Raw genomic sequence first — 17,800 nt, forward strand, 5'->3', positions numbered from 1 at the left:
TGAATTAAAAAGTCCTAGCCAATTATGGTGTGCTCGACACCGACAAAAAAGTAATATCATATCCCGACACAGGCGTCAGGCTCAAACACGCTTTTGACAGGCCAAAAAAAGAATTCAAGTCAAAGCTCACACAGAGTGCAAAGTCAAGACTCATGCCGTATATATTGAGAGAGAATTCATAATACATGAGCCATCATCGATGAAAAGGGCCTCAGGAATTGGACCGAGGGCTTCCAGAGCAGATGTATATCAGGTCATCATCCTTGCCCTTGACACTGCCACGAGACCATGTCCAAGTCCAGCCAAAGACATGTTTTGACATATCGGGTCAGGATGTTGTTTTCTTGCGTCCAAAGATCCCCCGGGATTTGGACTTGCTGCGAGGTTTCTCGCTCGACGTCTTTCGAGAAGACCGCGATCTCGAGTCGTTCTCTTCATCCGAGTCGTTGTATTTGTCCTTGTGAATCCTGCGCCCGGTCAGAAAAACAATCTGGCTTCACCAAAGCCACCTTGACTTACCAGCTGTTCCCAACCATGCTCACACCTTTGGCCTCGGCCATCCGGTAAAACTTGGCAGCCTTCTTCAGGTCTTTCTTGCAGCCGATGCCTTCTGCGTAGCAGAAACCCGCTTCGGTCAGGGCATCTGTGTCGCCCCAGTTGCCGGCGATCTCAAAACAGCGGAGAGCGAGTGCTTTGTCTTGCTCGATACCCCAGCCGTTGAGATGTGAAACCCCGAGCTCGTAAATGCTCAGCGCAAATTGGGCTCGATGTGCCTTCTTCTCGTAGAAATCAACCCCAGGCCTCTGGCCTGCAGGATCTTCGTCGTCTGCAACCTCGAGCATCGCGTAGTCTACAGCCTTCCGAAGCCATTGTACGCCTTCTCGTGGATTCGCTCGCATGCCCCAACCGTGACGGCAAGCGAGGGCGTACAGGAGCATTGCAGTTGGGTGTCCCTTGTTGGCCGCGATACGCAGATGGTACGTCGATTCTTTTAGTTCGTTTTGTTGATGGAGCTCAATTGCCTTGGCAACATGATCGTCCATGGAGAGGCCTTGGTAATTGCTGGCAGACCGGCTTGTGGTTGGCCGAACCGTGCTTGTCGATCGTGAAGAGTGTGATGCTTCTGCTACGGGTGATAATGGCACAGGGGGATGCATGAATCCCGAAGATGAAGGAACAAGCTGGCCAATCGAAGGTCTCGAACTCGAAGAGTCATTGGATCTGAGAGATCCTGTCGGCGTATAATACGGTGTTGGATAGGCGGCACGGTCCGTGGCGGTCAACGTGTGCTCCGAGTTGAGCTCAAAAGACGGGCTCGACCTCTGATGTTGGTCTTCTCTGCTGGGTCGAGCTGATGCCATTGGAGACGGAATCGGGAGCTCAGTGCTGTTCTTGGCTTCTAATGGTGGCGTGCAAGGAAACATCGGCTCCTGCCACTCGAAATGGGGTGTGGACAGGGCCGAAAAAACTACAGATGTCCGATCGGAAACCAGTCGGCCCCTAGGCAAGCTGTATTTGGCATGAGTATATGAAGACGCTTCCCCAGCGAGATAGCCATCGACGGGCGATGTGGAATTATCGAAAGAGTTCGCAGCACGGAGCTGGCTCAACCGGTTTGCGAATGTGGCTTTGGTCGGGCTTTTGTCGCCCTTGAGGTTGCTCATACTGACTGAACTCAAAGGGCGGGAGAAATTCCGTGTCAGTGTCTTGTGAGAGGGAGACCCAAGTGAAGTGCTGGAGGGTGATCGAGCATGAGATTGTTCATAGGGCGAGATTGGAGAATGAGGAGCAGAAACACCGCTGCTGGATGAAAGCTTCCTTGACTGGGAAAACGTCGAGCCTGCATTGGAACTGGTATAGTCGTCGTCAGAAGCATCCTGGTACGGTCGGAGTCGGCTGGAATAGGATCGTGGCGGCGCCAGAGTCGCACTGAAGTCTGATTGAGAAGTGCCCGAGACTTGTCTGGAAAGGCCGTGTTGGGGAACGCTATGGGATGGTGATAATGGTCCCTGAGGCTCTAACGGCGGAGGAGATTCTACTCGAGGGGCACCAAAGTAATCCTGCATCGGAGATGTTTCTTTGCTTTCCTGATCCTCGCCCGACTTAAGGGCACTCACGTGAACACGTTGGGAGGTCGGCCTGTTCAGAGGATGAGCAACTCGAGCAAAGCTGCCACCACGTTCCTTATCCAACGTTGGGAGAGGAGGGACTGTGTCAAGGCCATCAGACAAGGCACGAAATATGGGAGGACGATTGTTTTGGTGTTCGGTCAGGGATTCCGTCACCACTTGTGGTGGGAGTCTGCTCATGCGACGCTCGCCGGCTTTCCTCGTTTCCTCCAACTCTTTGGCCAGTTTGCGACTTCGGGCAGCAATGGCATCCAACGGTGATAGTGCAGGAGGCACATCGCCGTCGAAATGTTGGATCCGGGGCGACAATGCATTTCTCGAGAGTGCGCTAGCCGAGCGAAGATTTTCTTGGGGGATCTCGATGTAGGTTGGACGAGTCATCGTTGGATGTGGACTTTACGAGTGGATTGAGTTGAGTCTCTGGAAGACTGGGCAACCGTTGTCGTAACTTGGCTGTTATGTTGTTGAACCGAGTCGGAAAAAAGGCGAAATGATGGCATGGATCGAGGGTCTGGGGAATCGGACAACGTAGAATGCAAGGCTTCCAGGAGGATCGAAGGGTGGCTGAGGTCACAGCTGGGAACCAGATCCGACAGAACAAGAGTCTGGGGGCTGGCGCAGGAGTCGCCGCTGATGGGTGATAAAAGTAGGATGTTATGCCAACGGAACTCGTGTCCGAGTTGTCGCCCAGAATAAAATGATGACCAGTGAGTGACCAACAATAGCCCACACCAGTAATAGATTCCAGGTGCAGTCTATGTCAATACGAAGTGAACGAGTGCGGCTGATAACGAGAGTGTCGAGGCGACATGTGAGAAAAACGAGTGTTTGAAGTGGTGTTATGAGGAGGACAATGGTGGCGTGAAAAAGAGTAGATGGTAGATACAGGATGGGATGCAGGACGCAGGCAGGGAAAAAGATGGCAGAGAACAAAGTCCAGTAGCGTGAGGTGGGAGATGGTGGATGGTGGGTGGTGGATGGATGGTGTGGGTGGCTGCAGGCGGGCCGTCAATGGCCACGGACAGCATGCGAACTTTTTGGGGGAGGGTAGGTCGTAGTTTGCAGGTGGTGATGGTGGTGGTAGCAGATCAGACACGCCTTATGCAGACACTTCTGGGCCACCCCCGTTTTGAACATGATCGACCACTGCCAGACACAGGTGTCCAGATAACTCCCAGGCCAAGGTACGAGTCCCTAGTAAGTGATGTGAAAGGTGATGTGCAAGCCATGCAACTCCAACCGGGGGGGGTGAGAGACAGGCAACGAGAAGCCCAGAAAAGGCCCAAAAAAAACAAGAGTGACCTGCATAACTCAGTTACAGCAATCGGGGGTGATCCCTGAAGGCCCGTTGTGGGGCATGGTCTCCCCCCTTGATATTTTTACTTAGGGAGCCTATAGTGCCCCCTGACCATCGCCCACCCTGGCAGCCGAACAAGCCTTCCGAAACCCAGACAGCCAGGGCAGACGTGCCATTGGGTACATCAACCCGGGCTCCAAGCCACAGCTGCACTCCAATGGAGGCCTGTCGACACTATCTGAAGACCTCTGCTTTATCCTCTTTGGTGCCTTTTTGCTAGACTCAGGGGCGAGTTTCAACCAACAGCATGTCTGGGATGGCATCGCAGGTAGTTTGACCGTCAAGCAGATTTGATGGGTAGATGAAAGCAGCTGAGAGGCTGAGAGGCTGAGATGAAGAGAGGACGAGAGGCTGAAAGGTGCATCATCGTCCACTTTCGTCCTCTCCTCCGTTCATGATCTGGAAGGCTCAAGTGTTGCACGAACCCGCAAATTATGGAGACGTCAGTGCAACCTCGATGCTGTTACTCTACAAGTATATCTGCAGCCGTGGTGACACGCTGGTTGATGCAGAAATTCCCCGAGGTCGTTCTGCAGGTCATGGCTCGGAACAGCCCGCGCCCTGCAGTGGCAATGTCTCACTACATGGTGGTGGTGGTGCTGCGGCAACTCTTGTTACCACTACAGGGAGAGAAGAACGCAATGGCTATCTCAAACCTACATATGTACCTCGTACTTGGGACGAAATACCGACTACCGAGTCCAGATGAGAGCAATTCTATCTCCTAGAAAGTACGACTCGAGGTCGACTAGCCAGATCTCGGGACTGACTAGCATGAAACTATCGCTTCTGGGGCCTTGACACTTGCAAATCTATTACGTCGTCAAAATCCCAAACGAGGTAAAAAGACAGAGGCTTGATTGGTGCCTTTCAAATTGGCTGGTTGGTACTGGTGACTTTTTTTTTGCTGCACGCGACACATTCTTTGATCAGCGTCCATGTGCAATTTGTTCTCGTCCGCGTAGGATCATCACGCATTACTCGGTACCTACACAGGAAGGGAGAGATAGTTGAGCTTCCGAGAACAAGGACACCAATGACAACAAAACCACCACCACCATCATCGACAATCTCGTATATCTCGTAAAACTCCTCCCCCGCAAAGTCACCCACAAGGCCAAAAAGCCACCAGCATCATCATTTTACGTACATATACAGCTCTCAAGCTTTGAGCTCCAGCCACAGCAACGGCGATATCTCACCTCGTATACTTTATATGTGGAGCAGGCCGTATACATCTACTCGGTACATGGTAAATATTATACATATATAGGTACAAACAAGCAGTCATATAGATCGTGTTGATGGCTCCTCGTCAGTTTTCCGCCTCCTCCTCTTTCTTAACTCTATCTCTCTCCTCTTGCTGCGCCTCTTCTCCTGCTTCGCCCTGCATCTTTTTCTGCCGAAAGGCCTTTCTCAACTCGCATTTGCCCAGATTCTTGCCTCCAGCCCGACATTCTTCGCACCTCTTCCCGTGCGTGACGAGGAGGATATGCAGCCCGTACTTGTCCTCGTCCGGAATCATGACGTCCAAATGCGCGTGTGTCTCATCTCTGGAAGCATTCTTGGGTCGCCACCCCAGCAAGCCTGTAATGCGCCAGACATGCGTATCAACAGCGAAGCTCTCGCGCTGGAGACAGAAGAGCAACACGCAGCTGGCCGTCTTGGGTCCCACACCCTGGAAGGATAACATCTCCTGCATGGCCTCTTCACTGGACGCGTCATGGAGATGGTCCAGGGAATACTTGCCATACTTTTCTTTCGTCTGTTGTAAGATGCTCATAATGACTTTACTCTTTACCGCGCTGAGTCCGCCACATTTGATGGCCTCTTGAAGCTTGGCTTGACCTCCAGCAACGATAGCGTCCCATTTATCACTCCCTCCATACACCTTGTCCATACTCTTCTTGGCTCGCGTCGAGTTAACGTCGCTCGTGTTTTGGGAGAGAATGGTGCGGACCAGCGCGTCGAGGACGGTGGGAGAGTCGCCGCAGCCTGCTCGCGTGGTCGAGGCAACGACTTCTTTGGGGCGAATCCGGGGGCCGTGGAGGGAGGCGAGGATCCTGTGGGCAAGTTTGCATTCCTCTGGTGTCGGATGATGAAAGTCAGGGAATGGAGATTCATTGGCAAACTGGGCATAGGACTTGAGTTTCTTCGCCTTCAGATCGGATGGTCCTGATTTCTTCGATGGAGATTTCTTCGGAGAAGACACAGAGGTAGGTGAATCGCCCGACATGGATGGGCTCATTAGCCCAGTATCTTCCACTTCCTCCTTCTTTACTCTCTTCCTGACAGGTGTCTCTTCTGTACGTGGCGAAGTCCGCTTATTCCGAGGGGTTCCCTGCTCCTGCTTGATAGCCACGCCGTCTTGATCTTGCTCCTCCTTTTTGAACTGCGCTTTCTTCTCTCCTTTGAGTGCCCCAGACGTAGTGCTTCTGGTCACTCGTCGGACCCCTGAGGCGACTGTCGAAGTGCGCTTTGACATGTTGGGATTAAATCTACCCGAATAAGAGGAGCTTGGGAGAACTGCACTGAAAGGTGACGGCCTACACTGCCGAAACTGCGAGAAAGAGAGCGTCCTATAGAAGGTGAGGCGAGGCGTAGGAAACGCAGTCTTTGAAGGCGGTGGATTTGCGTAGATCACTTGGTTGGAGTCATATAGACTGCGACTTAGATCTTGCAATCTAGTAGATACTCACCCACTAGTTGCTTGTAGAGGAGACATATAGTAGCGGCAGAACATGAAGATGCTTTCTCTGGCAGCCACACCTATGCGTGCCGTGTCATGATGTCAAGGACTTTTTCAGATTTAGCAACACGCGTTGATTTCCTACGGCAGATCAGGCGGATTCCGTCTGCGCAAAACACGTGGTGCGCAGAATACGTAGAATACGCGTGACCCTCACACACTTACCACAATGCCCTGCTACACATCCCACACATCCCAGACCGCCACAGCGCACGTAGCCAACACGACATGTACGGTTAGATGTCTCTATCTCGTGGCCAGAGGCAATAGTCACAGAAGAAGAGAGCACACTAGTGACGGAGTTGTAGAGCCGTCTCTAATATACAGACAGCCATGCAACTGCGCATCTGCGTTGTCCGGATGTAGGTCCACACGCTGCAACTGCATGCTCTATTCTATGTCGCCTACAGAGATGAGCGTCAATCAATCCATCTGCGCTGGGCTTCTCCTCCCGCCTCCATATCCCTGTACTTGAGCACAGACGACAAGTACCGGATGTACCTGCAACCTCTCCAATATTGAGCGGGATCCCAGTGTCGGTGATTCACGAAACAAACATCAGACTGGGTGCCAGAGCAAAGGGTTGACCATGGGTTTGTTGAGGGTCTGGCACAATCCGTCCGTCCGTTAAAGGCACATGCAAACATTCATTATGGCAGACTTCACATCACAAAGGCATTGGCACTACTACTTATTTCACGCTCACGATGGTCGTGATTTGTCCTTCATCTTTCCATCCGACTCAGAACCGCACCACAATATCCACGGCACCATCTCTGTCTCTGCGTGGACAAGTGACAGATCCAGCTCGACAGCTTCTCGGCGCCTTCAGCCCTGTGTTCCCTTCGCCCATGGCAACCCCTTCTAGCAACGATCCTGACCCCGTGGCCACAAACACGGCGGTGGCCACGATGTCCGCGCCCGCGAAACGCTCGTTCTACGATCTTCCGACAGAAGTTCGGTTGGAAATTTACGAACTACTTTACTGTTACTCCAAGCCCATCCACCTTACTCTCGACCGCGACGGCAAGATCAAACACCAGCGCGCAGAATCTGCCACAAGTTGCTGCACTCCTGACCTTGTCATCCCGGTTCACGCGTTTACGGTAGCAAAGACACTCTGTCAAGAGGCTTCCCCTATCCTCTACCAGCGTAACAACTTCAGCATGGACTGGAAGAACCTCAAAATGTTCTCCCAGAAATGGGACCAGGAACTCAGCAACTATCTGGGAGCAATCGAGATTTTCTGTGACGATGGGCCAGCTTGGGGTTTTGTCCCTGTCACCAGATTGTTGGTTGACAAGATGCCGGGTCTACAAGAGATCAATTTCAAGATTTCGGGCTCACTCAGACTTGCTGCTGCTGCCCTAGAGACCTCCAGTGCCATAACCCCTTGCGCCTCTATGTTCGGTGGACCAGAACTGGATCTCGTTCTTCAGCCTCTGAAGTCTGAAGACTGCAATGGTCGCAAAGGTGGCACCGATCTAGTTGCCATCCGCAATGGCATCCAACAGGACAATGCAAAGCTGGCAGGAATCTGGCCCGAGGGTCTTGCTCCAAACAATATCACTCGATCCTGCGCTCCAATCTTGTCCCATATCAGATTGAGTGGCAGAATCTCTCGCACTACCCTTGACAAAATTCTTGGACACAGATGTCTGCCGGGTGATTGTTTTTGGGAGGAAGTTGCTCAAGAAGTCAAGGAAGGTGACGCCGCCAAGGTGATTGGAGAGAACAAGGACGCCACCAAGATGGCAGAGAAGAATGGCAGCTCTGACAAGTTGACCGAGGGTTTGGTGCACTACAAATGGAAAGCCATGGACCCTGGAGAGAGGACCGACGTACCGAAGATCGACATGCGCCAGTGGTACCCACCACTTACGGAAAAGGAACAGCAAAAAGTGAGGGATTTTGCCAAGGTCTTCTTGCAACGTGACAGTTCCTGTAAGAGTGACAGCGCATCCGAGGTAGAAAGCCTTCCCAAGGACGCCACAGCTTCTGCCCAGCCTGGCTCGACTGATCATGGCGGGACAAGTCAAGATGCTTTATCTAGAGTTGCCGAGAACCAAGAAGTCGTGTACGCGGAGGGAGCAGAGTCTGCTGCGAGTACTGCGTCTGCCAATCCTGACGATCTCCTGGAGAGCCTGCAGCAGTTGGCTTTTGCTGACTGCTTTGAAAACCTCAACTCCGAGTTTCTGCACAAAGACCTAGCAGAGGTCAGAGCTGCCCTGCTGGAATATTTTGGCGAGTTTGCAATCGAACTCTTCCCAGATGAGTTTGCGGATGAAAACTAGCTAGAAGCACTTTTGCTCGCGCCGATCCAGCCTTCTCGACTCATTATGACACGGGAACGAGGCTTTGTGCGACCTCTTTTGTTAGCATCATCATAGCGACTTACAAACATACACGATAGACCGACTAATGCCGAATGATGAGAAGGCGTTGTTCAAAGGGTGTACGGACGAGCGTGAATCTTTGGGGAGACACGGGAAGAAAGCAAGAGTCTTTGTCAACAATAGTGGCACCACCACAACGAGCTATGAATACCATGCAACGATACGAGGTTTTTTTTGAACAGCAAGCTGGGCAAAACAGGGACTGGTCGAAAAACAAAAAGAGAGAAAAAAAAGGAACAAAAAACAATAGACTGAATGAAACATGGCTTTTTGGATAGTAATGCAGACGAGTGACGGGACGGTGATGGGGATTGGATATTGTTCCCCTTTCCGCAGCAACGACGATGCCCTTTCTCTGGAACATGTGTCTTTGAGAATCAGACCAGATCAAATCTCGCTTGGTTGGTGGTTGGTTGGTCGGCCGGTGGGCACGTTGGATGGAACTTTCCACCTTGGTGCCCGGCACCCCAGCTGCCTAACGAATATCATCCGAGATCGAGCCCGTGAATCGAGAAGTGACAAATTTGATAATAGTACCCTCGTCTGTTTCTGTTTCTATTGGACGGCCTAGGTGCCCAAGAGACATAGTAGTCAGTATAGTGATGCAGAGGTAGAGAGACCGGGCATCCAGTGGGAGAGACAACAGGCGAGTGAGTATTCACTCCGAGGAGGGACAAATACATGATGGCGAGGTTTTGCGCTTGTGAGATAACGATGGATGTCATATTCTGCCATGTTATGCTATGCCTGCGTGGAGGGCTGTACGATAAAACATCAATTCATAACATATCGTAACGACATCACATCATGTCAATATCAATATCAACATCAAATTGCCCGTTGTCCATTGTCCATGAAATGCAATGCAATGCCACGGAAGAGGTACGTAAATGCCGCTCTTTTCTTCATGCTCGCTTCATTCATGCTGGGAAAGAGACAGACAACCAGACAAGACAAAACATGCCATGCCATGCCACGCCGGGACTTCTCTTCCCCCTCTGAGATGTCAACGATGAGCCAACCCTCTATTCAACGCAACATTTCGGCCTATCTCCTCCTCGTCCTGGTCGCGGAACTCGATTCCCAACTCATCGAGGCCGTCGCTGCTCATGGACCCTCCCAGTAACGACCCCACCCTCCGCATCATGCCGATGCTTCTTCGCACTCTGTGGCCTCGCCCGCCATCATCATACGCATTCTGGTGATCCTTGGGTCCGCTTACAATCGCTGCGGCCACTTCTCCGCCGCCGCCGCCGCCACCATGATGACCGTGGTGGAGAAAGTGATGATGATGGTGTGGAGAATCCTGAGCATTCTGCTGATCGTCAGAATGTTCTTTTCTCCACTTGGCAAACGTGCTACTCTTCCTCCCCTTCTTCAAATCCTGCGCGAGGGTGGCACTAGGTTGAGGCGGCCAGTTTCCTTCGGACTTCCAGCCTTCCACCAAGGCGGGGATCATGTGACATAGAGGAATGGGCACGTTGGGTGTGAGGCCTTGGACCACAATTTTCGAGTAGATGGTAGGGTATGCCGAGGGTTTTATGCGCTCTCGAATGATATTGTCCTGCGGAAGTATGGGCGGATAGATGGGAATCCATGGACCAGGTTCCGTGGACGTTGGCGAAGTCGTTAGCGGCGACAACGGTGGTTGGGACGTTGAGGAAGGTGAGAGAGGCTCCGCGGTGGTATTGGTGGTGGTTCGTGTTGCCGATGCGGCCTCGACACTATCTGCGCTCGAGGACTCTGGCGTAGGTGACGCCGGTGACCCTGGCCAGCTTGTTGAACCCCCATCCGTAGAATTGGGCAGGTCACCCTTGTGCCCCGTAAAGACTTGGGAGAGGCGAGACTTATATGAAGCTCTTTTCGTTGCCGATGATGGCCGTCGTTCGGTCGGTTTGGTACTGTTCGGTTTCTGTTGCAGGGCTCCCGTCCAGGCGTCACGCCTCTCAATCCAAGTCCTCAACCCCTCGTTCCAACACATTTCGTCCTCTTGCATCTTTCTGCGTTTTCTCCTGCGCTCAGCAATCACTGCCCCCACGGCCTCAGGGCTTTCAAACTTGTACGGGTCGCTTCTCGCGCGACGCCGGGAGGCCAACTCTTCAAGTTCCAGGTCGGATTGGGCCTCTTCCCGTAAGCGGTACGTGAGAGGTTCCCGGTGAGGGATGGGGGATCTGCCGCCATCATTGACAATGGGTGTAGGCGACGGAGGCGGAGGCCATTCCCAGTCGTCTTGCACCATAGACAGGACCATCCGCCGGGCGGCTCGAGTGGCCTCTGTCCTTGATGTCGGGTCAGTCGGAGATGGAGATGTGGGATCTGAGCTGTAGGAGCTGGCATTTGAGCTTTTCCGTAGACGTTGTGTCAGAGTGTGGAAAAAGGGCGTAGAGGCATGGCTGTGGCCATCAAGAGATGGTCGAGGCGACGATTGGGCCATGGAAGCTACCCAAAGGAAGGATATAGCGGGGAGTTCAGAGGAGGTGGCTTTACAAAACTCTGAGTCGTCGATGTGGCGTACAGATGGTTCAAGATGGATAGATATTCACGACATTTGAACTCAGAACAACAGCGAGGAGGAGAGAGAGGTGTGGAGTGTTGTGTGAGGCGGAGGTTTGAAAAAGCACGCAACTCACACGAGCAGGCACAGGCAGGGCGAATGGCCAGGCATGGGCAGTGGATGCGTTCGCAACGAAGCCTATTAGCAAGGCGAAAGAAATCCGAAGAGCACGGCATGCTAAGTTTGTGGGCATTTGTGGGCACCTGGATAATGTGGCTCATTAGGCTGCTAGACTGGCGTGACTGGCCACTGCTAGCGAGGGGGGAGGGGCCAATGCCCAGTGTCCAGGCCCCGGTATAAGTATCTTACAGGCACCTGGCCCCCCTCTAAGCACCCAATCGCCTGGAGTGAACCGGGTCCTTCGGCTGATCCGCAATGGGCCTTCTAGACCCCCCAAAGCGGCAATGCTTTGCTAGCCACAAGCGCCAGGGATTACGCAAGCGTCACCCGGGGTAAATGGTTTAAGCTTTGCAATACTCGTAGGGGTGAAATGGCGTTCGCGGCGCCCAGACCTGCAAAATCCGGGGAACCAGGTTCCCTGTCGGATCAAGTCTCTTGCTGCTCCAACGGCGACTTGGCCGATTCCTTGGGTTGATACTGACAGGTATTGAGCGCACAGGCACAACGGCAAACCAGCCTTCAAGGGGATAGATAGATGATAAGTAGGAAGAGAAGGATATTGGTAGTTCTGAAAATGGACAACGCATTCGGTCATGTACCTATGCTGACAAGTGATGGGGTGCAAAACATAGTTGCGAGTTCTCCGTAGTAACTCAATCGCGGACCCAATGAGTGAGATACTCGTAAACTAACCCTTTAATTGCCTTCGTCCGAGCAGTAAAGTGGAAAGGCTTTGAAAAGAGTGGCTCTGGTGCTGGAATCCTTCATGATATACGAGGAATCGTAATGCTCACAGTTTGTAAGCCCCATACTATTCCACTTTCGGTTAGTACATTTTTCTGCCTGCGCTTTTCTACTTTCCAGTAAACTACGAGGACTACTGCCATACGTCCCTGTACCTCTAGTCCGTCATACATACGGCCACACGAGTAGCAGAGTATCCCTGCAACAATGAGGGCACAATATGACGGCCGAATTTGACGAATTGCACTCGCAACTTCTGCAAGAGATGCATCCCCCCGAAGCAATCCACATTTTCGACCAACCATACCCCCCTCCGTATTGCGATTGATCCTCCCCCCCCAAAAGCGTCGTGGCCTCACGAGAATCCGCGGAAAAATATGCAACCGACATGAACTTACATTCGTACGTTGGCATGTACACAAGAAGAAAAACGAGTCATTATCCAACCTCATCACACTGGCCACTTTGGATTGTCCAGTGCGCATGTGGGATCCAGCCATCCAGCATCCTTGTAATCTCCCATGACAGCCACAACCGTTCAGACTCGCCTCCACCCTGGACCTGATCTGCTGTGTTTCTGTGCAACCCACAGGTCTGGTGTCCTGGCTGAACCACCCTCTGCTTGTTCTCTGGGAAATCCCCCCTGCAAAAATCCATAAGGGAAGAAAAGAGCCGTCATTCCTGGCTGCTACACCTCCCTGACCCTGAAGACTACCCTCCCGGATTCCTCGTCTGTTCTGTTGTTCCTGGTCATGGTCCCCATCGCACTCATCCATTCCTGCGACAACTTGGACCGGTAAGACGGGGCGCGTGATGATCCCGGTGTTGGGCCTAGGTCGAACAATCCCTCCAGCACATCGCTGCTGAACTGGTTGGTCGGCTCATAAAGAGGTAAGGTGTCCTTTGAATTTGGCCGGAGGTACACCCGCTGGGGTCGCGTGATGACTCCTGCTCCCACGGAAGAGGAAGGGTGTTGAGTCGGAAGATCATCTGCACCGATGCTAAGACTGTCATTGTCGCTACTATAATAACGATGATAATGACTGTGCGACGGCAGCGGAATGTGGGAGATGGGCGTTCGTGACGCTGGTCGCATTCCCAGACAGCGTCTCACGTGCTGGAGCCAGAAAGGTGATGCGAGGTAAGAGTATCGGGCGATCCAGGCAAAGCAGACGATGGCGCAGATGGAGATTCCGACGATAGCGCCCGGAGAGTGACGACCGTCATTGGTGTTGAGCGGCTGACTGTAACCGTGAGTGTGAGTCGGCGCGGCGCCGAACGCGACGGTGCTTGGGGACGGTAGGTTCGGCTGTGCTGGACTGGGCATGTTTCTGCGCACAGGTAGGTGTCGTTGTCGTCGTCGCGCTTGAAGTGGCGACTAAGCGAGGTTGGGATGTAACAAGATTGACTTGCGAAGCAGATCTCAGACCTTTTTTGGCGACTGTTTGGAGGAAGTGGACAGAATTTCACCACAGTCGGTGTCGGTGCCGGCAGAAGTGACGACTGAATCAGGAACAAACCGACCTTACAACCACGAAAAACGTATTGTTGATTCGAATTCGATTGCACTCACCACCTTCTCACTTGACCGTTGCATTTCACCTGCTGTCCTGCTTCCGCAGTTCTGTCCAGACAGACTGACAGACAGACATGCAGAAGTACATAGATACACCCATCTTTCCCTTTTCACATGTCCCATTTTCGGCCACCTCGAGAGAGAAACCCTTGATATCAGCGGAGGCAGCACACTCATCGACCTCGGACATCGATGCCCGTGTTATGTTTATTGTAGACGCCTAGACGCGATGCGCGATTCGTGATGCGATGCGTGATGTGCGGTCAGTCACTGTAGAAAATATCTCGAATCACTACCAGTACCTCACACCCAAGGGGACTCGTTACTTGGTCTCTCACTCACTGACTCACTCCTCACGAGCGAGTAAGACATCATATCACATCACATCACATCACATCACAGCATGTCGTGAAAGGGTACCTGTATACCTGTATACCTACTTCTTGTCTACCAATCTACCTATTTATCTACCTCTAGGACATTGAATTAGAGCGGCGGAAAAATAAAACAACGAAAGAGTGTGAAATCACTCAACAGGTCCAGACTGGTGCGCTGTTGCACTGCAAGACTGAATAACCCTGAAAATGTCCTGTCTCGTCTTGACCCTCACATCTCTCTACCTAGGTCCTCTCCATCTTACGGGACACCTCTCTCTCCTTGGGAGTTGAAACAAAACAAATCCAACAAAGAATCTCTGTTTCTTGGTTGGTTGGTTGGTTGGTTACTTGGATATCTTCATAAACTTCTATCATAAACAAGGATCAACAAGATCACAATCAATGCCGTCTAGAATCACAAAATGGCTTTGTGCCTTTTCTTTCTTTGCGGACTTCTTCTTTTCCCAATGTGCCCCTTCTAGAAATCTCTATCTCTGTCTTAGACCAAGACGGTCCAAGGTAGTAGTAGTAGTAGCAATGATGCTGCCGCAGTCCTCCTCCTCCTCCTCCTCCTCCTTCTCATCTAGGTAGGGATCCGTTTCTGGTACGTGGAGAAATGAAGCAAGACCAGCCACAAGGCAATGATGTTCGCAATGTAATGTAATCTGTACGCATAAGTCATGCCGTACAACGCCGCATAGACCGCCAGGACGAAAAACAACAGGTTGGTGGCCCATCTGAAGGACCGGACAGATGGCACCATCTTCCCACTCGACAGGGTTTCCACCAACAGGATAAAGGGCATTATGGACAACACGTTGTGATGTGATGAGAACGGTGTCAGCCAGTGCACCGCCAAATTATGGATCCAAACAACCAGGACCGGAAGATTAATCGGCAAGACCCAGAGCATTAGAATGAGTATCGAATACGTGTAGTTGAAGAAATTATGTGCCGGCCCAGATCTCGAATCTTTGGCGTGGCGTAACGCCCGTGCGCAGGTAAAGACTTGTACAATGCAAGCCACCACGTAGGCGAAGGGGTAAGGAATGATGGTCGCCACCAGGAACAGGAGAACTGCCGTGTTGATGGCTCGACGACGCGGCGTACTTGCCACAAACCCGGGAGTCATGACCTTGTCGCCGTCGTCGGATTTCATGTAGCGTTGTGAGACGAAATTGGATACTATGACAATAAAGTGTAACAGTCCCAAGACGGCATAGTTGATCAAAACGCAAGCCCCCACACTCAAAAGGCCTGCCAGAGGGACAAGAAACCAGAAGAATGTGTCCTGGGAACCCAGCAGAAGGTCGTTCTGGGCAAAGTCGACTACCGTCCCGTTGGTTTGAGCAGGACTGCTTGATACAAGATTTGCCGAGCTCGCCGTGGTGAACGCGGTGGCAAAGAATGTCATGGATAGCATCAATACAGGGAGTGGCAGCCTCAAACTTTGGTCGAGGCTTTCAGAGAAGGAGATGAAAACCCCCGAGTTGTCATAGACTCGAAATTGTTTCCGCAGGACCATTGCCACCACCAGCAGAGGGAAGACGGCAAAGACAGTGCGATATCTGATCACAAGCTTGCCTAAGCTTCCCACTGGGTCCGCCCGCAAGCGAATCTCCAAGGAAGAATTGCAGGTTGGATCGGACCAGATCTGGAAGGCTACTCCTGCCTTGGACTCCCGGCCGTCAAGTGTAGGCGGCATAAACGGGGCCACCCCATGAAGATTAACATCTCCCTGTTTGAAGTTGACAAAGTACTTGGACTCGTACGGGCTGTCAATGTGTTGCCTCAACAACGGCGTGAAGAGTTCTGTATCGGTCGTGCAACCGTGCTGGCGAATTTGGAGAGTGTAAGCCAGTAGACTCGATCGGATGGATGGCACCCGGATTTCCGTCACCAGAGGGCGGTTCGAAGGAAGCTCCAGATTCAGTCCCCGAAGCAAGAGCATCGGTAGGCTCACATCAGAAGCGACGACTGAGTCTGCCCCAGGAACAATCTCTGCATGGGCCCAGCCATGACTCCTTTCCGTGGCTTTGTCTATCATTGCAACAAACTGGTGGTCTTGAAGATCTCTCAAATCGTAGGTCAAATATGTAAACGGAGGCTGTTGCTCAAACGGATATTGGGACAGCCGCGTCGAGGCAGGCAGTAGAATGGCGTCTCCCGCTGGTCTCTTGCAGGCCAGTCTCGTTGCGCTAGGATCACCGGGCGAGAGGTCAAACTGGATTGGCAGTGGTGTTGAAGTGAGCCCTCCAGCGAGTGGAAAGGCGGAACAGAATAATATTTCCATCCTCTCGAAGCCACCTTGGCCATCCATCTGTTGATCCGTCAAGAGCGAGAAAATCTTCGAGGTGGAATTGTCCACGGAGGGAATCGGCAGCAGGACTGCGGACATATGATCATTCACCCCAAAATGTCGGATGGTGACGTTGTCCTCCTTAGCCACGGCTGATCTGGTTCCATCGCCAAGGGTCAAAAGCACCTCGTGTGGTGCATGACGCATGTTCTTTGGCGCATCATCTTCCAGGCCCGTCAAAAACCACTTCCGGAAGACTTTGATGCGCTCCACCCGTGGCTTGGTCTGTGCCGCTCGACGAACGTCGACCACATCATACAAAGACCTGATGATGACTTTTCGCATTTGATCGGCCCAAGTAATCGCTAAATGATCCATCGCGGTCCAGACCCCTGGAATAGTGGAACTGAAGACGGTGAACCCGTGACTTTCTGGAACAAGCGAGGCAATGTTGGTATAGTCGGAAGGTACAGTGGTATCCCGACCTCCTCCGGCGATAGAAATTAGAGTCGTATGCCATAAAGGATTGTTACTCGCCCACCGTTGCAGGTAAGCTTCTCGCCAGTAGTCGTTGACCTGTTGGTACAGTGAAACAACATCTGCGTCGAACGAGACTGGTGGTCGCGCATGAGGCGTCGACATGGTAATGATGGTGTTGACCGAATTGGCCTGATATTTGGGAGTCACAAGCACGGTGCGTGCGACAATCCCACCCATTGAATGTCCAATGAGGATAACAGAACTCGGATCTGGTAATTGGGAGTCGCGGCGGATACGATTACTGTCGACATAGAGGGAGAGGATGTAGGCAATAGCTTCATTGACATATTCGGCTTGATCAAGCAGCGTCTGCCCGTGGAAGGCCGAGAGATCCTCGTTGAAATTGATAGTAAAGAAATCGAAAGACCGCACCCCGGCTTTGATTGCCTCGGCGTCGTGGCGCAAGACGTTGTGAAAGTAGCGGGACGACTCGGACGAGAGAGACCGGACCTGCTTGTAACTCCCAGCATTCCCTGGGATGAACAGCACCGGAGCACCTCGCAACCCAATGTTATCCTTTGTGTATTCGTCGACCCCCTCTTCCCGATACAGATACAGCGAATATTTGGTTGCAAACCGCGAGTGTTCTGTGTCAAATCCCGAGAGCTTGATGTAGGTCGGGGCCATCATCGACATGACACATCCTTGCGGGTCGACCTGTAACCGAAGGGACGAGCGAACGATGATAGCGAGCGACAGGAGGGCGAAAGCGGTCGTAATGAGGGTGAGAGGTCGCCATGTCCACGGGCTTTGAGCTCGAATCTTGCGTAGACCTCGAACATCGGTGTCTGCGTGGCTGTCGCCCACCTCCTCCTTGGGCTTCAGCAGCATTGTTGCCGCATTGACGACTTGGCCCGAGCCAGGTTCTTTTTCTGTGGGAGAGGAGGAGGCAGAATCTGGTCTTGGGAGATTCAAGCAGAAACTTGGGGAGGCGAGAGGCTGGGCTGCGTGGTTGCAAT

At 52.3% G+C, this 17,800-nt stretch overlaps 6 protein-coding genes across 6 annotated transcripts; 1 reads left to right on the forward strand and 5 right to left on the reverse strand.

Moving 5' to 3' along the window:
• Positions 1–328: 328 nt before the first annotated feature.
• AYO20_04037 (hypothetical protein) lies at positions 329–2,510 on the reverse strand (the record flags this gene model as incomplete). Its single annotated transcript, XM_022642336.1, has 2 exons — positions 329–467; positions 520–2,510. 2 exons carry the CDS (start codon positions 2,508–2,510, stop codon positions 329–331), a joined length of 2,130 nt encoding a protein of 709 aa, XP_022501717.1.
• Positions 2,511–4,801: 2,291 nt separating this feature from the next.
• Positions 4,802–5,971, reverse strand: AYO20_04038 (hypothetical protein; the record flags this gene model as incomplete). The annotated part of the gene is made up of 1 exon (XM_022642337.1): positions 4,802–5,971. The coding sequence occupies one exon, from the start codon at positions 5,969–5,971 to the stop codon at positions 4,802–4,804; it is 1,170 nt and encodes a 389-aa protein (XP_022501718.1).
• A 971-nt stretch (positions 5,972–6,942) lies between these two features.
• AYO20_04039 (hypothetical protein) lies at positions 6,943–8,529 on the forward strand (the record flags this gene model as incomplete). Its single annotated transcript, XM_022642338.1, has 1 exon — positions 6,943–8,529. One exon carries the CDS (start codon positions 6,943–6,945, stop codon positions 8,527–8,529), a length of 1,587 nt encoding a protein of 528 aa, XP_022501719.1.
• Positions 8,530–9,637: 1,108 nt separating this feature from the next.
• On the reverse strand, positions 9,638–11,065 carry AYO20_04040 (hypothetical protein; the record flags this gene model as incomplete). Its single annotated transcript, XM_022642339.1, has 1 exon — positions 9,638–11,065. The coding sequence occupies one exon, from the start codon at positions 11,063–11,065 to the stop codon at positions 9,638–9,640; it is 1,428 nt and encodes a 475-aa protein (XP_022501720.1).
• A 1,672-nt stretch (positions 11,066–12,737) lies between these two features.
• On the reverse strand, positions 12,738–13,376 carry AYO20_04041 (hypothetical protein; the record flags this gene model as incomplete). Its single annotated transcript, XM_022642340.1, has 1 exon — positions 12,738–13,376. One exon carries the CDS (start codon positions 13,374–13,376, stop codon positions 12,738–12,740), a length of 639 nt encoding a protein of 212 aa, XP_022501721.1.
• A 1,209-nt stretch (positions 13,377–14,585) lies between these two features.
• Positions 14,586–17,672, reverse strand: AYO20_04042 (hypothetical protein; the record flags this gene model as incomplete). The annotated part of the gene is made up of 1 exon (XM_022642341.1): positions 14,586–17,672. One exon carries the CDS (start codon positions 17,670–17,672, stop codon positions 14,586–14,588), a length of 3,087 nt encoding a protein of 1,028 aa, XP_022501722.1.
• Positions 17,673–17,800: the final 128 nt, after the last annotated feature.

The sequence above is a fragment of the Fonsecaea nubica genome (genome assembly GCF_001646965.1).
Source record: "Fonsecaea nubica strain CBS 269.64 chromosome Unknown Scaff20, whole genome shotgun sequence".
Lineage (NCBI taxonomy): Eukaryota > Fungi > Ascomycota > Eurotiomycetes > Chaetothyriales > Herpotrichiellaceae > Fonsecaea > Fonsecaea nubica.